The sequence below is a fragment of the Schistocerca americana genome, chromosome 8 (genome assembly GCF_021461395.2).
Source record: "Schistocerca americana isolate TAMUIC-IGC-003095 chromosome 8, iqSchAmer2.1, whole genome shotgun sequence".
Lineage (NCBI taxonomy): Eukaryota > Metazoa > Arthropoda > Insecta > Orthoptera > Acrididae > Schistocerca > Schistocerca americana.
Window position 1 is genome coordinate 307401838 of NC_060126.1, and position 21454 is coordinate 307423291.

At 45.2% G+C, this 21454-nt stretch overlaps 1 protein-coding gene across 1 annotated transcript in view; it reads left to right on the forward strand.

Moving 5' to 3' along the window:
- Positions 1-533: 533 nt before the first annotated feature.
- LOC124545788 overlaps positions 534-21454 on the forward strand; it is a 110126-nt gene continuing 89205 nt past the window's right edge. The window contains exons 1-2 of the mRNA XM_047124735.1: positions 534-785; positions 13537-13677. Coding sequence (XP_046980691.1) covers positions 534-785; positions 13537-13677 — 393 coding nt within the window. The remainder of the gene's footprint in view (positions 786-13536; positions 13678-21454) is intronic.

Below are 21454 nucleotides of genomic sequence, written 5' to 3' on the forward strand. Positions count from 1 at the left end.
CTCTTTGAACATCTGTTGTGACATGGATGCAATGCAGGTCTGTTTTGTGTTCTGGGATTATTTGTTGTTGTTGCACGCACACTGTCCATTTCCAGACACATGTTCACAGAACATTTTTTTCCTCCGTTTCCAGTCATGAATCTGTATCCGTCCCTGCAGTTTGTCAGTTTTATTAGTTTTCACCTTCTCTGGAGGACATCTAACATCTCCGTAAGTTAGTAATGAGCCGAATAACTGCTTGCGTAAGGGCTGGATGGGGACGAAAGCGTTATTGACTTGCTCAACTTGTGAAGCTCCTTCTCTCGAATAAATCATCCAATTTTTCTGAAACTAATCGTTTGTTTGTCTGTACATATACTTCACGCCTACCGAATTCCATCCCATTTGGAATATCCCTCTGTGGTGTGTCGTTTCTTTGTCTTACAGTGTGTTTAGAGTTTCTGTCGCCTCTGACGTGAACCTCCTTCCCATCCTGCCCACACGCCGACCGGCTCTGTGCGCTCAGCTACGCATGTTCCCAGAGCCGCAGCCAGATGGAGTGCAGCCAGAAGGACGCAGTGTGGCCGCTGAGCGCCGTGGAGAGCGGCCTGAGGCTTCTGGGTCTCTGGTCCCCGTCCCAGGACCGGCGGCTCCCCCAGCTGCTGGCATTGTGCTGCGTGCTGGCCGCCCACGCCTTCCTGCTGCTCACTAATAATGGCAGTCTCGTCATGGACACGCCGTCGGACCTGCCGCAGCTCTCCTTCACCGCCTACAACTCTCTCACCGTCATCGGTCTCACGGCAAAGGTCGGCCGCTGGAGCACTGCTATCTGCAGCACGCCAATCACCTTTGAAGCAAAACTCTGCATTGGCGCCTAGAATTTTCTGCACTCTTTTCAGTTCTGTCAGTCTGGTCTTAGAGAGCTATACTTTGATGCACGTGTTCTTACTCTGAATGTCAAGTAAAGCACCAACAAGAAAGTACACTAAAGAGCCAAAGAAACTGGTACACCTGCTTAATGTAGTGTAGGGCACCCGCGAGCACGCAGAAGTGCCGCAACACGACATGGCATGGACTCGACTAACGTCTGAAGTAGTGCTGGAGAGAAGTGACACCATGAATCCTGTAAGGCTATCCATAAATCCGTAAGAGTACGACGGAGTGGAGATCTCTTCTGAACAGCACGTTGCAAGGAAACCCATATATCTCAATAATTTTCATCCTAAGTAGTTTGGTGGCCAGCGGAAGTGTTTAAACTGTTCCTGGAGACACTCTGTAGCAATTCAGAAAGTGTGGGTTGTCGCATTGTCCTGCTGTAATTGCCCAAGTCCGTCGCAATGCACAATAGACATGAACGGATGTTGCTTCTAGACATATCAGGGGTCCAATATCACTCCAACTGCACACTCCCAACACCATTACATCGCTTCCACCAGCTGGAACAGTCCTATGTTGATATGTAGGTCCACGTATTTATGAGGTTTTCCCCATACCCGTACACGTCCATTCGCTCGATACAGTTTGAAACGAGACTCGTTCGACCAGGTAACATGTTTCCAGTCCTGAACAGTGCAGTGTCAGTGTTGATGGGTCCAGACTAGGCGTAAAAATTTGTGTCGTGCAGTCATCGCGGGTACACCAGTGGGCCTTCGGCTCTGAAAGTCCATATCGATGATATTTCATTGAAAGGTTCGCACGCTGACTCTTGCTGATGGCCCATGATTGAAATCTGGAGCAATTTCCGGAACCATTGTACTCCTGTCACGTTGAACGATTCTCTTCAGTCGTCGTTGGTTTCGTTCTGGCAGGGTCTTTTTCCGGCCGCAGCGATGTCGGAGATTTGATGTTTTACCCGATTCCTGATATTCACGATACGCTCGTGAAATGGTCGAACAGGAAAGTCCTAACTTCATCGCTATCTCGGAGATGCTGTGACCAATTGCTCGTGCGCCGACTATAACACCACGTTCAGACTCACTTAAATCTGGATAACCTGCCATTGTAGCAGCAGTAACCGATCTAACAACTGCGCTAAACACTTGTTGTCTTATATGGGGATTGCCGACCGTAACGCCGTATTCTGCTATTCTGCCTGTTTTCGTATCTATGTATTTGAATATGCATGCCTATACTAGTTCCTCTGACGCTTCAGTGTATATGATTTCTGTTTCCTTTTCACTCACTTATTTACAGACAAATGTCACAGAAGTGTGCGAAAGACTTAACGCTTGTGATAAAAATGAGAAACGTAAGTCACCCAAAGCAGACATCACGCAATATCCCGCATGTGTAAACTTAGAAATCGTTCCAGATTCAGAGACTATCTGGACTCCGGTACACCTCTTATAACCTGATGTTGATCACTTAACATCATGGAAATACACTGTCTGAAATTTGGCCATAACATGATATCCCAAGGTGGGGAATTGCTATAAAATCAACTATATTTTAAAAACTGATAACGAAAATGTGACGAAGGGAACGCTACCTACTTTAAATGGACTCCAAATCAAAATAAACTGGTGATTTATTACAAGAGTTCGACTTCATACAGAAGAAGGCCAACAGATTAACAATACAAATGTAACGTGACAGACTATTAATCAGTACAAGTATGATGTCCAGGGAAGGATAATGGATTCAAGCTGCACATTCCCCCACTGTTGTGAATAAACCCAATGAATCTGAATTTTATTATGCAGTGGTTGGTTGTCCAAACTAAAATGGAAAGAACCTATCTTCTTAACTGCAATCTAACGGCACTGTGGCGTCGGTGTGCTCTTATAAAGTTGCAAACTCTCACCCAACTTGGCGGTGTTGCACAATATGCTCACCAATCTCTTGTCATCTCAATGGACGTGAAGATATGGGTCAGCACAACATCTGCACCAAGCCGGAATTTGCGGACCGCGCTAAGTCAGCGGGACGTTGTCCCAGCGCAGTACACCAGAATGATAGCTGCGGAAATTCCAGTTTGACGTCAAGATTCGATAGGCGAATCAGAACGTTGTACAATTCTAAATTTCAAAGACGCCAAGCGAACGCGAGGGATCTCCGCCAGGTCTGGTTACCACAGCAGCAGGGCAGGCCTCTTCAAGAACAGTGAGTTCTCTCCAAATATTTTCAGGTGGTGGGCCAGCTATTAAGACCCAACCCCGCTAACCGGGCACGGGCAGTACCGTACATTATAACACCTAAAATGCCGTCCTTCTTTGAGTGATGTGAATGTCCTGCAAGCCTCTCTCGAGTGTCTCCACCACCCACGTAAGCCATGGACGTATCCTCTGAGTGGCGAGCGGACTGGCCGGTGCTGTGTGCCTCGGCCATTCCCCAACTCCTGGAGAAACGAACTACAGGGTTCCCACAAATTCCCTCGGCTGAAGCCGCATAAGTTCATACAAGCAACCCTTGCATTTTTTATCAAGTAAGGTAATCAGAGTTAAATAAAGATAATCATGTGTCCCACATATCTCCACTCCTGACAACGAGCAGACAGTGGTAGTTAAATAATGGTAGGAGTCAAGCCAGTCGGCTTGTAACCGTTCTCATCGACACTAATCTAAATAATGAGCTCAATTTGGGGACGAAGAGAGTTCACTGGTTCCTCAGGTATGCAATATACATCTAAAACTTTTGATGATTATACACAGCCCTATCACTTCAATGTGACCACCGCCTAAGTTCGACGTCAACTTGCTATAACCACTCACAGACGACAGGTGGCAGCACTGGCAGTCAACATCGTATAAATCGTGTCTCGGGGACACGAGAAACAGTGCAGTCGTTGTCGTAATGTGGAAATGGAGCGATTTATCTGGCGTCCAAAAGGACACGATCATTTGCCTTCAGTCCAAGGATGGAAGAATTTCCGAAACGGCTTAGTTTTTAAACTGGTCGTACGTCGCCGTGCTCAAAGTATACCGTGCATGGCAAAATGACACTATCTAAAATTGGTGCTAAGGCAACTGTGGTTCACCATAGACGACAGGGCTGAATAACGGCTATGGAAATGTATATGGGCCAACAGACTGTTGAACAACTGACTGCCCAGATGAACCAATGGGCTATCAAAAGTATCTTCTCAACGACTGCTCAGCGAATTTTGCTGCTCATGGGCCTCTGCAGCAGGCGCCTGGTTCACACACCCATGCTGACAGCTGTTTATCTGCGACAGAGCCTCGAATTTGCAACGCAGTTGGACGTCCACTGAGTGGCGAAAGGTGACTTTTCAGATTAAATAGCTGTATTCCTCATTGGCCTGAAACACCTGAAAGCAAACACGCTGCAAGAATTGTCGGAAGGTTCCAAGCCGGAGGAGCGAGCGTTATGGTCTGTGAATGTCTGTGTGGCATTCCCTGGGTGATCTCGTCGTACTGGAAGGCACAATGGATCCAGACAAGTGTGCATCTAACCATGAGGACCAATCCACCCTACATGAAGTTTGTTTTTCCTTGGAACAATAGCATCTACCAGCAGGACAATGGAACGCGTCACACAGTTCGCATTGGATGTGCTTGGTTCGAAGAGACCGAGGATGAGTTTACCGTACTCCCCTGACCGACAAACTCCCCGGATTTAAACCCAGTCACCGGCCGGTGTGGCCGAGTGGTTCTAGGCGCCACAGTCTGGAACTGCGCGACTGCTACGGTTGCAGGTTCGAATCCTGCCTCAGGCATGGATGTGTGTGATATCTTTAGGTTAGTTGGGTTTAAGTAGTTCTAAGTTCTAGGGGACTGATGACCTCGGATGTTAAGTCCCATTGTGCTCAGAGCCATTTGAACCATTTTTAAACCCAGTCGAGAATCTGTGTAACTACCTCAATTGAACTGTTCATGCCATGGATTCTCAGCTGCAAATCTAGCACAGCAGGCCTCGAAAGAGGAGTCAGCACTGCACCAAATCCCTGTCGGTATTTCCAGAATCTCACTGACTCTCTTCCTGCACGTTCGCACTGCAAAAGGTGGTTATTCAAGTTTTTGAGATGTGGTCATATTAACGTGACTGGGTGGTGCATCCCGTAGATCGACCACATTGTGGAATTGTCGATTTCTTTGAGGGAGTGCTCAAAATAATGCCTCCTTTCAAGATTTAGATAGTTCAAATGGCTCTGAGCACTATGGGACTTAACTTCTGAGGTCATCAGTCCCCTAGAACTTAGAACTACTTAAACCAAACTAACCTAAGAACATCACACACATCCTTTCAAGACAGTATCCATTCTTTTCAACTGCTCTTCCACATTCTTTGCTGTTTTTGACTGAATTACAATGTGACCGAAAAACTTCAATGTTTTTGTACTTGTTACCTGGCCTTTAATTCGTATTACAAATTTTTCTTTGGTTTCCTTTACTGCCTATTAAATATACAGACTGAATAACATCAGCGATAGGCTACAACCATGTCTCGCTCCCTTCTCAGCTACTAGTTCCCTTTCATGTCCTTCGACCCTTATAACTGCCGTCTGGTTTCTGTACAAGTTGTAAATAGCCTTTCACTGCCTATATTTTACCCCTGTTGATTTTAGAACTTCGAACAGAGTATTCCAGTCATCATTGCCAAAAGCTTTCTCTAAGGCTACAAATGCTGTAAACGTAGGTTTGCCTTTCCTTAACCCATCTTCCTAGAGAAGTCGTCTGGCCATATTGTGTCGCGTGTTCCTACATTTCTCCGGAATCCGAACTGCTCTTCTCCAAGGTCGGTTTCTATCAGTTTTTGCTTTCTGTAAAGAATCAGTATTAGCATTTTGCAACTATAACTTATTAAACTGATAGTTCGGTAATACTCTCGCCTGTCAGCACCTGCTTTCTTTGTAATTGGAATTACTGTATTCTTCTCATAGTCTGAGAGTATTTCACCTGTCTCACCATCTTGCACATCGAATGGAAGAGTTTCGTCATGGCTGGCTCTCCCAAGGCTATCAGTAGTTGTATCTTCACTTCGTCTACGTCCCTTCGTCTACGTCCTCAACCACTTCTATAATGCTGCCTAGCTGATTTGCAATTCCAGACAGTTTCATTTTATAGACTCTTCAATACCTTTTCGCCTGCCTCATTTACTGCATTTTTATATTTTCTTCTTTCATCACTTAAATTGAATACCTCCTGTGTTATCCAAGGATTTCTACTAGTCCTTGTCTTTTTACCTATTTGATCCTCTGCTGCTTTGACTATTTCATTTCTTAAAACTACCCACTCGTGTTCTACTGTATTCCTTTCCTCTGCTCCTGTCAATCGTTGCCTAATGCTTCCTCTGAAACTAGCAACAATATCTGGTTCTTTCAACTTATCCAAGTCCCATCTCCATAATGTTCTAACTTTTTGCAATTTCGTCAGTTTTAATATACAGTTTATAACCAATACATAGTGTTCAGAGTCCACATCTGCCCCGGTAAATGTCTTAAAATTTAAAATCTGGTTCCTAAATACTATCTTACCACTACATAATCAATAAGAAACTTTCCTGTGTCTCCATTTCTCCTCCACGCATACAACCTCGTTTCAGGATTCTTAAACCTAGCGTTAGTGATGATTAAACTATGCTCTGCACAAAATTATACTAGGCAGCTTCCTCTTTCATTCCTTTTCCCCAGTCCAAATTCTCCTACTGTTTATCCTTCTCTTCCTTTTCCTAATATGGAATTCCAGTCCTCCATCGCAGTTAAATTATCGTCTCGCTTAACTATCCGAATAATTTCTTTTATCTCGTCATACATTTCTGCAGTGTCATAATGTTTTATGTAAACTTAACTTTTGTGTACTGCCCGACGGCAGGTCTTGTCATGGGGGAAGCCTCGTCAGAGTGGTCCACCGCATGAGCGTCTAGGGAAGTGATTCCAGAGGTGGTTTCCCGTTACCTTCCACTGATGATGATGAAAGGATAATGAGGACAACACAACGCCCAGTCCCTGAGCGGAGAAAATCTCCGACCCAGCCGGGAATCGAACCCGGGCCCCTTGGCGTGACAGACCGCCGCGCTGACCACTTTTTTTGTCGTTTCTATTATTATTATTATTATTATTATTAAGAGTCCATCCTTCTACCAACTTTTTTTTACTTTTTTATTTTATGTACTTTTTCATATTTTTGATGCCAAATCCTCATTTTTCTTACTGTTTGCGAGTGCTCGGCCACTTTTTCGTTTTTTGTAATTTTTTTTTATTCCGGCTTCTTATTTTTTTCTGTAAGCTGGATGCCTAAATTACCTTAGCTAACATAAATGAGAATAAATATTTCTTCTTAATATTAATTAAAGGTAATGAATCTTCCTCTTGCTAATGTAAAGACAAGTATATTAAAATAAACTGAAATGTGAAGTCTCTCATCTTCATAAGGAAAACATAAAATCTTGCATCCCCTTGAAAAACGTTTTTTAGAACTTAAAACTTCTCTGCGTATGGCATAAGACGATTAAAAAAAATAAAATACATAAAACTTGATATCTAATTTCTTCAGGCGGATGTAGTCCGGTGAGTCTTGCCACGGACTTGATTCCTTTTCTGTAGTGTCTCGTGAAAGGATCGAAGACATTCCGGTTCCAGTTATCTGTAATCGTGCAAGGCTGACATCTCTGAATTCCGCACCAATCTTAATCTGTTATTGTTCCCTGTATAATTTTATTCCATGATTCTATTTAGGAAGCATGAGTAATTTTTTTTTGTAGTCTTTTGTCCGCATGAGATGATGGTGCTGAGTCGTTAGATACACCCAGTAATATTCTTTGCTTTTATTTTCTGCCTTCAAGATATAGTGCACTGTGTGCCCTTTTACCCAGTTAACAGCATTTCTTTTCGTATTAGGATATGGCACTGCGTCTGGAGTCAGAAAATCTGCGGCGGTGAAAACGGTTGGAGATGTTCTGTTAACGGTCGCTAGTTTCTGCTTAACTATATGCCATATGTCTCTTACTCTTTCACACACGAATCGGTGTTCTTCAGTGTCAAGAAGATTGCATGACGCGCACAAGGGCGAATTTGTAAGATGTATAGCATGCAATTTGGAATTAGTTGATTTTTTCCTGTTGACTGCATTATAACAAGTTGCTTTCACCCTAGAGGGTAAGTTCCGATCGTGGATATTTTTCCAAATTGCAGACCAGTCGTTGTTGGGGTATTTTCTTTCGATAATATTTCCTTCCTTAGCTTCCATCAAATATGTATAGATGTCCTTTAGTCTCTTCAACTGCTGTTCAGAGAGCCTCGAGGAGATATAACTGTACTCAACGAGAAAAGTTTTTAGGTGACGAAGACCAGCTGGTATATGCTTCACATCTATTGGCGGCTGCATGCTTGCTGGAGCAATTTCTTTCAGCAAGAGACCTACCGAGCGAGGGGCATCTGTTTCCATTGCATGCACATTCGACACACATATAACGCTCGTGACCTGTAACTGACATCAACAAGGTTTAAACCTCCTTTCCTTGTTGGGAGTGTTAGTGTATTGAACTTCACTTTGAAAATGTTGCCTTGGCTTACAAAGCTTCCTATCGCGGATAAAATTCTTCTGGCTGTTTCTAATGGCATCGGAAAGCTTGGACAACATAGCTAAGTTTGGATGTTATATACACATTTACTAGTTTGGTTTTCTGTATCTCGTCCAGTTGCCTCATACTGTTTCCTTGTACAAATTCTCGTATGCTTGCAAGTAGTTTTTTATAATTGACGGCAATAGTGTGTTGGATGTTGCTCCTAAATTCAATACCCAAACATTTCAATGTGGATACTTCCGTCAATTGTCCCCGATTTTGCATGCATATTCCTCTGCCTAGGTTCATGATGCCTGACTTCCTTTTATTTAATTTGGCGCCAGAAGCAAGTTCATATGTGTGTACAATCTGAAGAGCTTTCGCCACTTCATCTTCATTTATAACCAGGACGCCCACATCATCTGCGTAGGCGTTGCACACTATTTTCTTGCCGTTTATACACAATCCTTGCAGGTGATGCGTGAGTGTCGCGAGGAGAGGTTCTATTGCTATTGCGAAAAGGGCCATTGACATTGGGCGACCTTGACGAACGGATCCAGTCAATTCAGTCTCTCTACTTAGTTGTCCGATTATCATTATTCGTGCTACACTGTTTTTCAGAATTTGTTGAATAATCCTCACGAATCGTGGTGGGAATCCCATTACTTCCATGATACCAAGGAGATACTTATGATCTACTCTGTCAGACGCCTTCTCGAAGTCTAATGACACTAAAGCACATTTTATTCGGCATACATTTGCGGTTGATATTATATCCCTATATTCGCATGTATTCTGATAGATGTTTCTGTCTTTACCTACACATGTTTGGTACGTGCCAGTTACAGAGTTAATAACCATTTTTATTCTTCTTGCTAATACTCGGGCCATAATTTTGTAATCACTGTTGAGTAATGTTACTGGGCGAAGTTTTTCAATTGCTTTGCTAAGTGAGTTTTTAGGAATTAGAACTATGATCCCTTCAGGAAATTCTTAGGGAGCGGCAACAGTGCCATTCATGATTTCGTTGTACATACATAGCAACTTGCTTTTCATTTGTGGTCAGAACACTTGGTAGAATTCCACGGGGATACCAATACCATCAGGTCCTGGAGACTTATTTTGAGGACTCTGTGCTATTGCGTCTTTCAATTCGTCCTCTTCTATTTCAGCCTTGAGATTTTCTACTTGCTCTGTACTAATTCGTCCTGATACGTGTCTAACAAGATCAATCTGCGCCTCGTCGACGGTAGGTTTGGTGGACAACATATCTGAGATATATGTATGAACAGCGTTTCGAATTTCATGCTGTTTTGTGTGCCTGGTCCCATCAGGTAACTTAACTTCTGTCAATATTTTTCTGTTTCCTCTCTTATTCTCACGCATTACACGGTACATAGCTGTTTCTTCCCCTTCTACAATGTTGTGTATTCTCGCTCTGACTTTAAAACCTTCTGACTGTCGCCACTTCAGTGCTAAAAGTTTTGCTCTAACTTTCTGAATCCGGCTAAAGTTCTCCATTAATCGTGTGTCCAAGGTGTACAGGTCTCTAAGGTAGCTAAAATAAAATTCAGTCGTCTTTTTAATCCAGAAACTTTTCTGTCGTGAGTAATCGATCAGCATTGTTCTTATTTTAGGCTTCGCACATTGTAACCACCAAGCTATGGCAGAACTGTATAGCGGGAATCGTTTCTCGCATTCTTGCCACACATTAGTAAATGCTACGCGACATTCCTCATCTTGTAGATGTGTAATGTTGAGTTTCCATATGCCCCTCGCTCGGTAGGTCTCTTGTTTTTCTAAATTTACTGAGGTGATGTACGCGGCGTGGTCAGAAAACATAGTAGGCCAGACCTCAGACTGGAGTACATGGTTGTTAAGATTGGACGAGACGTAAATTCTGTCTAGCCTGCTTGCTGAGTGACTGGTAAAATATGTGAAACCGGCCTGTGCGCCATGGGTATGTTCCCAGGTATCGGTTAACTGCATTTGGTCGACTATTCTTTCAAGTTCTAAGGACTTGTTGAAATTCGGTGTCTGGTCTTTCGGGCTAAGTACAGAATTAAAATCGCCGGCTAGGATTATATAATCTTGAAGTGTACTGAAGAGATGAACGATTTCACTTTTTAAAAAATCCGCTCTAGCACGCCTGTTATTGTTGCCTGACGGTGCATAAACGTTGATGATGCGAGCATTATTAACAGTCACTGCAACCCCTCTGCTGTTTTCAAGTTTTGCTATTTGTGTGACACGGATGCCTTCTTTCGTGAGAATTGCGGTACCCAGCTCTGGTTCAAAAATGGTTCAAATGGCTCTGAGCACTATGGGACTCAACTGCTGAGGTCATTAGTCCCCTAGAACGTAGAACTAGTTAAACCTAACTAACCTAAGGACATCACAAACATCCATGCCCGAGGCAGGATTCGAACCTGCGACCGTAGCGGTCTTGCGGTTCCAGACTGCAGCGCCTTTAACCGCACAGCCACTACGGCCGGCGTACCCAGCTCTGCACCGATACCGGGGTTTATTATGGAGTTGTATCCACGTATCTTTTCTAATTTAATATCTGTTACTTCCTGTAACAGTAGTATATCAACGTCAGCTGCGTACAGAAAGTCTTGCAGATGTTGTAAATGCAGGGAGGAGCGTATCTTATTAATGTTCAACGTAGCGATTTTGTAGGCTTGTGCTGCGTTCATATTGTCCTATTCATTACCGAAGTCAATATTCATCATACGAAGTGCTGTCGGAGGAAAATTCTTTTTCACATGTATGTTCCGGCAATGATGTATCGATCGTGTTCAGTTGATCTCTTGGGGCAGGAGTCTGTTCCGTTCCTCCAGTTTCATTCAATTCTTCGTCTTGATTCATTTCATCCGATTCATCAGCCCAGGTTTTGTGTTGATTAGCTTTCGATGTCTCTTTTTCTGCATTTCTAGTATCAGGGAAAACCTTGTCTGCATCGAAATTTGCTAGCAGCTTCAACCTCTCGTGTGACGAATGGTCCGTTGACATGGGGTATGGTGTATTTGATTTGGCTTGCAAGGGGTCAGGTGCCTGCATACTCAGAACCGGATTACTATGTTGTTCTTCCTGCAGTTTGTCGCTAATCTGTTTTGCTTTTTCTCGCAAAGGCGGTGCCAGTTGTTCAGCGCCCTTATGAGCTAGTCTCCTCTTTTTATGTTTCCTTGGAGGACTGACTCTTGGGGAGATTTCATCGTTTTCCATTACCTCTTGGGTTTCTTGCGCTCGGTCCTGTTCGCTGGCAAGTGATGGGTTGGTTTCCCTGTGGGTTTCTGGAGTTGCTCATTCTGAAGGACTATAACCGGTTCAGGAGTTTGTTCTATTTGAACAGATATATTTGGTTCTTCTTCTTGACTCTTTGGCTGTGTTGTCACCATCGAGTCGCTAACTTACATTATCACTTCATTGTCGCGAGCTGCATCATCCTGAGTAGCGTCCCGAGAAGCGTCAGGAGCGTCACGCGTATGGAGTTGTCCAGCGGCTGCAGCTGCATAAGTTAAAGGCAACGTTGACATGGCTGGGGGTCTCACTGCTTCGCCCGCACGTAGCTGGGCCACTCGGCGTGGTATACACTGCGAGCGGACACGGCCTGTACCGCCGCAAGACGCGCAGGTTCTTGGCTGCCCATCATATATTACTATAGCCCGATAACCACAAACATTTATATACGAGGGTATGTGCTTGTGTAAATCAACTCGCAGTTGCCTGATACCATTCCAGACGGGGAAATTGTGAGCAGGAGACCACTTTTCTGCAAAATTGCTAATTATTCTCCCATAAGGAGCTATCACGGAATTGATCTGCTCAGCGGTGGTTTCAAATGGTAGCTCAAAGATACGGACAGTCCTTAATCCAAAGCCAGCATGCGTAACACGAACTTCACTAACATTGCCATCGTGATGTTTGAACTTAAATGTTCCGCCACTAGATTCAACAATTTTGTCACACAATTCCGTGTTTTTAAGCTTGACATACACAATGCTACTCACAATTGAAAGGTGAATACCTATAATATCCTCAAACGAAATTTTCACAACTTCCTCTAACCATGTCTCAATTTCGAACGAATTCGGTCTCTGCCCTTTCTGGTCAAAAACAAATTTCAATGTGTCTCTTCTATTAGGCTGATCCATCTCTCCTTCTAATATGAATCCATCAAGAGTCTCAAATAACGCAGCTAACTACTGCAACAGGCGCCTGACTTACCGAGCGGAGCGCAGCAGACCGCAGCGCACAGCACACGCCGGAGGTCCGCACACCACGGCCACCAAAAGCCGACTGACGCCCACTCAGCTATCGGGGCGGACATGTTTCATGTAATTAACTAATAAACATCAAATGCTGCGTTACAGGCTTTTAACTCGAAAACTGCTGTGAAATGCTGTTTTTAGGGACAATTATCACGAAGTTCTCCTACTGGGGCTCGCACTACAGGCTCAGCCTCTGTGCCCACAGTTCCCTAAACCGAGCGAGGTGGCGCAGTGCACACTTAACTTGCATTCGGGAGTACGACGGTTCAAATCACCAACCGGCCATCTAAATTCAGGTTTGCCATGATTTCACTAATTCGCTTAAGGCAAATGCCGGGATTGTTTCCTCGCAAAGGCTATGGCCAATTTCCTTCCCCATCCAGAATGAGATTTTCACTCTGCAGCGGAGTGTGCGCTGATAAGAAACTTCCTGGCAGATTAAATCTGTGTGCCGGACCGAGACTCGAACTCGGGACCTTTGCCTTTGGCGGGCAAGTGCTCTGCTTGGGTAGCTCAGTTGGTAGAGCACTTGCCCGCCTAAGGCAAAGGTCCCGAGTTCGAGTCTCGGTCGGCACACAGTTTTAATCCTCCTCCATCCTTCCCTGATCTGAGCTTGTGCTCCGTCTCTAATGACCTCGGTGTCGACGAGAGGTTAAACCTTGTTTGTCCGGTTTTTACAGATCCCAAATACAGCCCTGCGTTTAAGTGTCCATCAGACTTGGCGTTCCATCGAGAAATGTCTCACTGCTTATGTTGTAAACGCGTGCAACCGCTTTAAGGTGTTGGCCAGCGACGCGCTGAGTTGGCGCCCTCTGCTGTGCAGGTGGTGTCTTTCCCGCTGGAAGGCGCCCGGCTGTCGCGGATGCTGCAGCTGTTGGCCGAGGCTCGCCGACGCTTCCCCGACTCCGAGGGTCGCCGCGACCACCACCACAACATGGCCCTCAGGCTGCATCGCTTCCTGCAGGTATTCCTCTCTCCTGCTGGAGCAGCTCAGCGACTGGGCTGGTTATACCCGTCAGTGCGGCAGTGAAGGTGCCGTGCAGCTGCTGCATCTGTTTGGCCTTCCTGACACCTGGCAACTTTTTTTTTTTCTCGGAAATCTCTTGTAGCCCATTTCATCCTAACCAAAACGATACGCGTATTCGGTTTTTACTTTCTTTCTGCCGGGATGACTCACAGTTGCTTGCAACCGACCTGCCAGCCGGTGTGGCCGAGCGGTTCTAGGCGCTTCAGTCTGGAACGGCCCGACCACTACGGTCGCAGGTTCGAATCCTGCCTCGGGCATGGATGTGTGTGATGTCCTTAAGTTAGTTAGGTTTAAGTAGTTCTAAGTTCTAGGGGACTGATGACCTCAGATGTTAAGTCCCGTAGTGCTCAGAGCCATTTGAACCTTTTTTTTGCATCGGACCTAGAACGATTGCGCACGTTCAGCGCTATTTGCTTCTCGTGTTTACTGCCACTCAGCGCCAATATGTCACAGAATCTGTAATCGAGTTTCAAGGCGAAAGTATCCACGCCGTTGTCAGGTTAGCAGCTCGTAATTAAATTAAACTTCGCTGTGTCAGCGATGATAATGACGGAACGATTTGTAGTGGAATGATCATATAAAATTAATTGTTGGTAAGGCGGGAGCCAGGTGAAATTCGTTGGGAGAGTCCTTAAAAAATGTAGTGCATCAACAAAGAAGGTGGCTTACAAAACAGTCGTTCGACCTATACTTGAGTATTGCTCATCAGTGTGGGATCCGTACCAGGTCGGGTTGACAGAGGAGATAGAGAAGATCCAAAGAAGAGCGGCGCATTTCGTCACAGGGTTATTTGGTAAGAGTGATAGCGTTACGGAGATGTTTAGCAAACTCAAGTGGCAGACTCTGCAAGAGAGGCGTTCTGCATCGCGGTGTAGCCCTCTGTCCAGGTTTCGAGAGGGTGCGTTTCTGGATGAGGTATCGAATATATTGTTTCCCCTTACTTATACCTCCCGAGGAGATCACGAATGTAAAATTAGAGTGGCTTTCCGGCAGTCGCTCTTCCCGCGAACCGTACGCGACTGGGACAGGAAAGGGAGGTAATGCAGTGGCACGTAAAGTGCCCTCCGCCACACACTGTTGGGTGGCTTGCGGAGTATAAATGTAGATGTAGATGTAGATGAAAAGGCTGAAATACTAAACGTCTTTTTCCAAACAGTTTCACAGGGGAAGACTGCGTTATCGTTCCTCCTTTAAATCGCCACACGAACCACGGAGTGCCCAAGGGATAGAAAAGAAACCTAAATCGCTCAACAGAGAAAGGGGCACTACACATGATAGAACATTAATTCGATTCTGCACAGAGTATACGAAAGAACTTTCTCCTTTTCTAGCAGCAGTGTACCGGAAGTCTCTTGCGGAGCGAAGGGCTCCTAATGCTTGGAAAAAAGGACAGGTAATCCCCGTTGTCAAAAAAGCTCGTCGAACAGACGCACGAAAGTTTGATGTCGGCCTGTTGTCGAATTTTGGAACATCTTTTATGCTTACGTATTACCACAAATCTCCTCTGTAGGAATCAACATGGATTCCGAAAACAGCGTGCAACCCAACTCGCTCCGTTCCTTCACGGGAACCAGAAAGCAGCAGATACAATCACCGAGGTAAATGCCACGCTCCTTGACTTCCGGAAGACGTTCGATACAGTTTGTCGCTGTCGCCTAATGAACAAATTTCAAGCGCACGGAGTATCAGACCAACTGTGTGATTGTATTGAAGAGTTTCTAACAAACAGAACACAGTAAGTCATTCTGAACGAAGAGAAGTCTTCAGATGTAAAAGTATAAGGGCCAGTCATATGATAACGAGACAGATTGAAAAAAGTAAGTGAACTGTTTGTGATCTGAAAAGTAAACGGCATACTTGTTGATACGTTAACTCCACTGTGAGACAAGCTGTTCCAATGCCCTCATGCAAAAATGTTTGCGGTTGCCTATAGAAACATGATTGAACCCAGGTGTGCGCCTCTGGGTCCGGGGCGGTACCTGAATAGTTTGCGACAGCCGAAGCGCGCCAAGTCGAAACGCGCAGGAAAGTTGACGGACGGCGTCATTCCGTCGCAGGACAGTACCCGCCCACGTGTTTCGAGAATTTATTCGACTACGTTGACGAAGTTTCGTTGACAAGTTCTTACACATCCTCCATACAGTCCCGATCTCTCACCATACGATTTCCATATTTTTGGAGCCCTGGAGGAAGATACCCGTGGCTGTCAATTTGCTTCAGACGAAGAGGTGCACATCTGGGTACAATCATGGTTCCGTGGGCAACCTCACACATTTTTCCAGGAAGGCACTGGCCATCTTGTATAGCAATAGGATAGATTATTAAAAGTTATGGCGAATACTTTTGAAATAATGAACAGACAAATTACTTTTTTTCATGTCTCTCATTTTCACTTGACCGGCCCTTGTAACTTTGGGTGTGCCCCAAGTAAGTCTTCTAGGACCATTACTTTTCAAACTATATGTAAATGACTTAGTAGATAACGACAGAAGTTCCGCGAGGCTTTTATCGAATGATGCTAGTGTATACAGAGAAGTCGGAATGCTAGAAAACGATAGCGAAATGCAGGAAGATCTGTAGATAATCGACGCTTGGTTAAGAGAATGGCCACTGATCCTCAACATAAAGAGATTTAACGCATTACGAATACGTAGACAGAAAGACCGTTAATTGTATAATAACGTCTGCAGCACGTGGTCTTGCGGTAGCGTTCTCGCTTCCCGCGCACGAGGTCCTGGCGATTTGAAACGGAACGACCACATCAAATTAGTTGCGGGTAAGGTAAATGCCAGACTGAGAATCGTTGGAAAAATCCTCGGAACGCGTTGTCGATCTACAGACGAAGTAACTTACAAAATATTAGTTCAACCAATACTTGTGTCCGCCCCAGTAGCTGAATGGTCAGCGTGAAGGATTGCCGTCCTCTGGGCCCGGGTTCGATTCCCGGCTGGGTCGGAGATTTTCTCCGCTCAGGGACTGGGTGTTGTGTTGTGTTCATCATCATTTCATCCCCATCCGGCGTGCAGGTCGCCCAATGTGGCGCCGAATGTAATAAGACCTGCGATATGGCGGCCGGACCTGCCCCGCGAGGGGCCTCCCGGCCAATGACGCCAAACGCTCATTTCCATTTCCATTTCCACCAATACTTGTATATTTCTCGTTAGTCTGGAATCCGTACCAGATAGAAGAGCAGACCGTTTCGTTACAGGTTCATTTAGTAAGTCCGAAAGCATCTCGAAGATGCTGAGCCAACTTGACTCGTTCCACATTATAACGGTCACCGTGAGAGTGATCAATGGAACACGTAACTAGCTAACTAACTCCAGTGGCAGATTCTGCAAGAGAGCCGTTCAGCATCACATTAAAGTCTCTTTCTCCTACTTACATATCGCTAAAAGACCACGATGATTATATCGGAGAGATTCGAGCGCAGGTGGAGGTTTACCTGCAAACGTTCCCGCAAACCATACGTGTCTGGAACAGGAAAACGGGAAGGCAGACTGGTACACAAAGTAACTTCCGCCACTTACCGTGAGATGGCTTGTGGTGTATGGATGTAGACCTACTGGGTATTGTTGTTTCGAATGTACTAAATAATGTTAAGCAATATATAATTACCAGTAATCTCACCTCTATTCTTAGCAGTTTTTCTCAACCATGTATTTGCACGATTGTGCTGGTGGGCAAAGTTGTGTGCTCTCTCTATCTCGCTAATTTTTGTACAGCTTTTTATGGGAAGGCCTTGGTACTCATTAGCATGGTTGTATGTGGGTTTAACAGAAGACATATTCGTTCTCTCTTAGAAGATTCTGATTTGGATGACGTTTCGTCAGATACATTTCTGCCTTCTTCGTCAAATAATGACCAAGTAGGCAAAGCATTAGATAATGATCTTCGCGCCGAAGAAGTTCTGAAGCGCAGAGATTTCACACTGTGTCACAGAAATCGCCAGACAAAATACCAGAAAGTGTATTGATCATTGTTGACGTTAAGCCAAAAAGCAAAGTTATCTGGTAGTGTTAGGAAGGGAATCGATACCTAGATGTACAATGTCCTTCTGTAATCCAAAATTACAGTGGCAACACGGTTGGAGTAGACATTCATGAGCATCAGCTTAAGTGTTAGCGAATGCGGTTCATAACCAGAAAACGGGTACACAAATGTTTACTGCACTTCACTGATCTTTCAGTTGTCAACTGCTGGTTTCTGTTCAAGGAGCCTATTCGTGATAGCCAGTCCGAAAAAATATAAAAAAATAATAAAAAGTAAATAAATTATGGATCTTCTGAAATTTAGGATGTTTTTGGCAGAGGCTCTTTTGTTTTGTCCAGGCAGAAAGAGAAGGGCAGAAGAATTTGAGTCACTGTTATTAAGCACCTCAAAAAAAGGCAAATATATACAAACCTCATCCAAAAATCAGGCTTGGACAAGCGATACTCTGGGTACGATTTACAGTCCACAGCAGAAGAGATCTTGTCACAGGTATGTCAACATGAGCACTGCAGAAGGTGAACTAAAATACAGTGCATAAAGTGCAACCAGTACCTTTATCTTGGAAATGGAAAGGATTATTTCAAACTATTTCACAAAAAGTGAAGTAGTCTGCACCATGCTTTATGATTAATAGATTTTTATGATATAGAACATGAGACGTAAATGGTGTAACACTCTGCTAGCATTCCTAGTAAATAAAAATACACTCCTGGAAATGGAAAAAAGAACACATTGACACCGATGTGTCAGACCCACCATACTTACTCCGGACACTGCGAGAGGGCTGTACAAGCAATGATCACACGCACGGCACAGCGGACACACCAGGAACCGCGGTGTTGGCCGTCGAATGGCGCTAGCTGCGCAGCATTTGTGCACCGCCGCCGTCAGTGTCAGCCAGTTTGCCGTGGCATACGGAGCTCCATCGCAGTCTTTAACACTGGTAGCATGCCGCGACAGCGTGGACGTGAACCGTATGTGCAGTTGACGGACTTTGAGCGAGGGCGTATAGTGGGCATGCGGGAGGCCGGGTGGACGTACCGCCGAATTGCTCAACACGTGGGGCGTGAGGTCTCCACAGTACATCGATGTTGTCGCCAGTGGTCGGCGGAAGGTGCACGTGCCCGTCGACCTGGGACCGGACCGCAGCGACGCACGGATGCACGCCAAGACCGTAGGATCCTACGCAGTGCCGTAGGGGACCGCACCGCCACTTCCCAGCAAATTAGGGACACTGTTGCTCCTGGGGTATCGGCGAGGACCATTCGCAACCGTCTCCATGAAGCTGGGCTACGGTCCCGCACACCGTTAGGCCGTCTTCCGCTCACGCCCCAACATCGTGCAGCCCGCCTTCAGTGGTGTCGCGACAGGCGTGAATGGAGGGACGAATGGAGACGTGTCGTCTTCAGCGATGAGAGTCGCTTCTGCCTTGGTGCCAATGATGGTCGTATGCGTGTTTGGCGCCGTGCAGGTGAGCGCCACAATCAGGACTGCATACGACCGAGGCACACAGGGCCAACACCCGGCATCATGGTGTGGGGAGCGATCTCCTACACTGGCCCTACACCACTGGTGATCGTCGAGGGGACACTGAATAGTGCACGGTACATCCAAACCGTCATCGAACCCATCGTTCTACCATTCCCAGACCGGCAAGGGAACTTGCTGTTCCAACAGGACAATGCACGTCCGCATGTATCCCGTGCCACCCAACGTGCTCTAGAAGGTGTAAGTCAACTACCCTGGCCAGCAAGATCTCCGGATCTGTCCCCCATTGAGCATGTTTGGGACTGGATGAAGCGTCGTCTCACGCGGTCTGCACGTCCAGCACGAACGCTGATCCAACTGAGGCGCCAGGTGGAAATGGCACGGCAAGCCGTTCCACAGGACAACATCCAGCATCACTACGATCGTCTCCATGGGAGAATAGCAGCCTGCTTTGCTGCGAAAGGTGGATATACACTGTACTAGTGCCGACATTGTGCATGCTCTGTTGCCTGTGTCTATGTGCCTGTGGTTCTGTCAGTGTGATCATGTGATGTATCTGACCCCAGGAATGTGTCAATAAAGTTTCCCCTTCCTGGGACAATGAATTCACGGTGTTCTTATTTCAATTTCCAGGAGTGTAGAATCAGAACAAAGTTTTATCTGTTACTGTTCCTCAAAATATCAGATATGATACTAGAGAACAAATAAACTGAAATAAACTCTGACCCAATCGATTTTATTAGATGCTTTCCCATTAAATTCTTAGTGAAAGAATTTTTTATATATTTTCCATCATCCAATACGCCAAAATATTTGGAGAATACAACTTAAGTTAGCATTGTTTAGAAAAAAAAATCAGAGGGAAAAGGGCTAGCACCTGGGGATATTCATAGCCACCGTAGTATCTCTTCCTTGTCTCACGTAAGTTTTCAGTTCCGGAACAACGCAATCATGGTGGACAGCAGTGGAGCTACAGAAAAGATACTCAATCACTTTGAAGCTTGCTGTACAATTTGTTAGACTTTTGTCGATTGCTTGCAGGGAATGGAGGAAGCAAGATCCGCACAACCGCCTAACACACAAAATGCTGCGGGGAAAACAGAAAGCACAGACAAGAACTTCATCCTGTAGTGCCGGCACTATACCCCTGCTTCGTAACGAGCAATTATGAAAGTAAAAGTGCTTCGTTTCACTATTTACTACATACTTCGTGCACTGTTTGTGGCATGTGTCATTTAAAACTAACAAATGTTTTTACTGAAATTGTCTTTATTGCAAAAAATTAGTAATTATGTTGACGGCTTTCAAATACTAAGCATTCACCACCAGAACTAAAAAATAGTACAGAAGAAACAGAATGCAATTAATTACTGTAAAAAATGAGATAAGAAGTGAAAGTATATTGGAGAAAACGTCTACGTCTACAGATTCTCCGCAATCCACCGTGCGGTGCGTGGCGGAGGGTACTCTGTACCAATATTAGTCATTTCCTAGCCGGCCGCAGTGGCCGCGCGGTTAAAGGCGCTACAGTCTGGAACCGCACGACCGCTACGGTCGCAGGTTCGAATCCTGCCTCGGGCATGGATGTGTGTGATGTCCTTAGGTTAGTTAGGTTTAAGTAGTTCTAAGTTCTAGGGGACTTATGACCACAGCAGTTGAGTCCCATAGTGCTCAGAGCCATTTGAACCATTTTTAGTCACTTCCGTTCCTGTTCCACTCGCAAATAGAACGAGGAAAAAATGACTGTGCATATGCCTCCGTAGGAGCCCTAATTTCTTCTGTCTTATCTTCTCGATCATTACGCGAAATATACGTTCACGGCAGTAGAATCGTTCTGCAGTCAGCTTTAAATCCAAGTTCTCTAAATTTTCTCAATAGTGTTCCTCGAAAAGCACGTCGCCTCCCCTCCAGGTATTCATATTTCAGTTCCCGAGGCAACTTCATCATACTTGCGCGTTGTTCGAACCCACCGGTAACAAATCTAGTAGCCCGGGTCTGAACTGTTTCAAAAAAAAAAAAAAAATGGCTCTGAGCACTATGGGACTCAACTGCTGAGGTCATTAGTCCTCTAGAACTTAGAACTAGTTAAACCTAACTAACCTAAGGACATCACAAACATCCATGTCCGAGGCAGGATTCGAACCTGCGACCGTAGCGGTCTTGCGGTTACAGACTGCAGTGCCTTTAACCGCACGGCCACTTCGGCCGGCTTCTGAACTGTTTCGATGTCTTC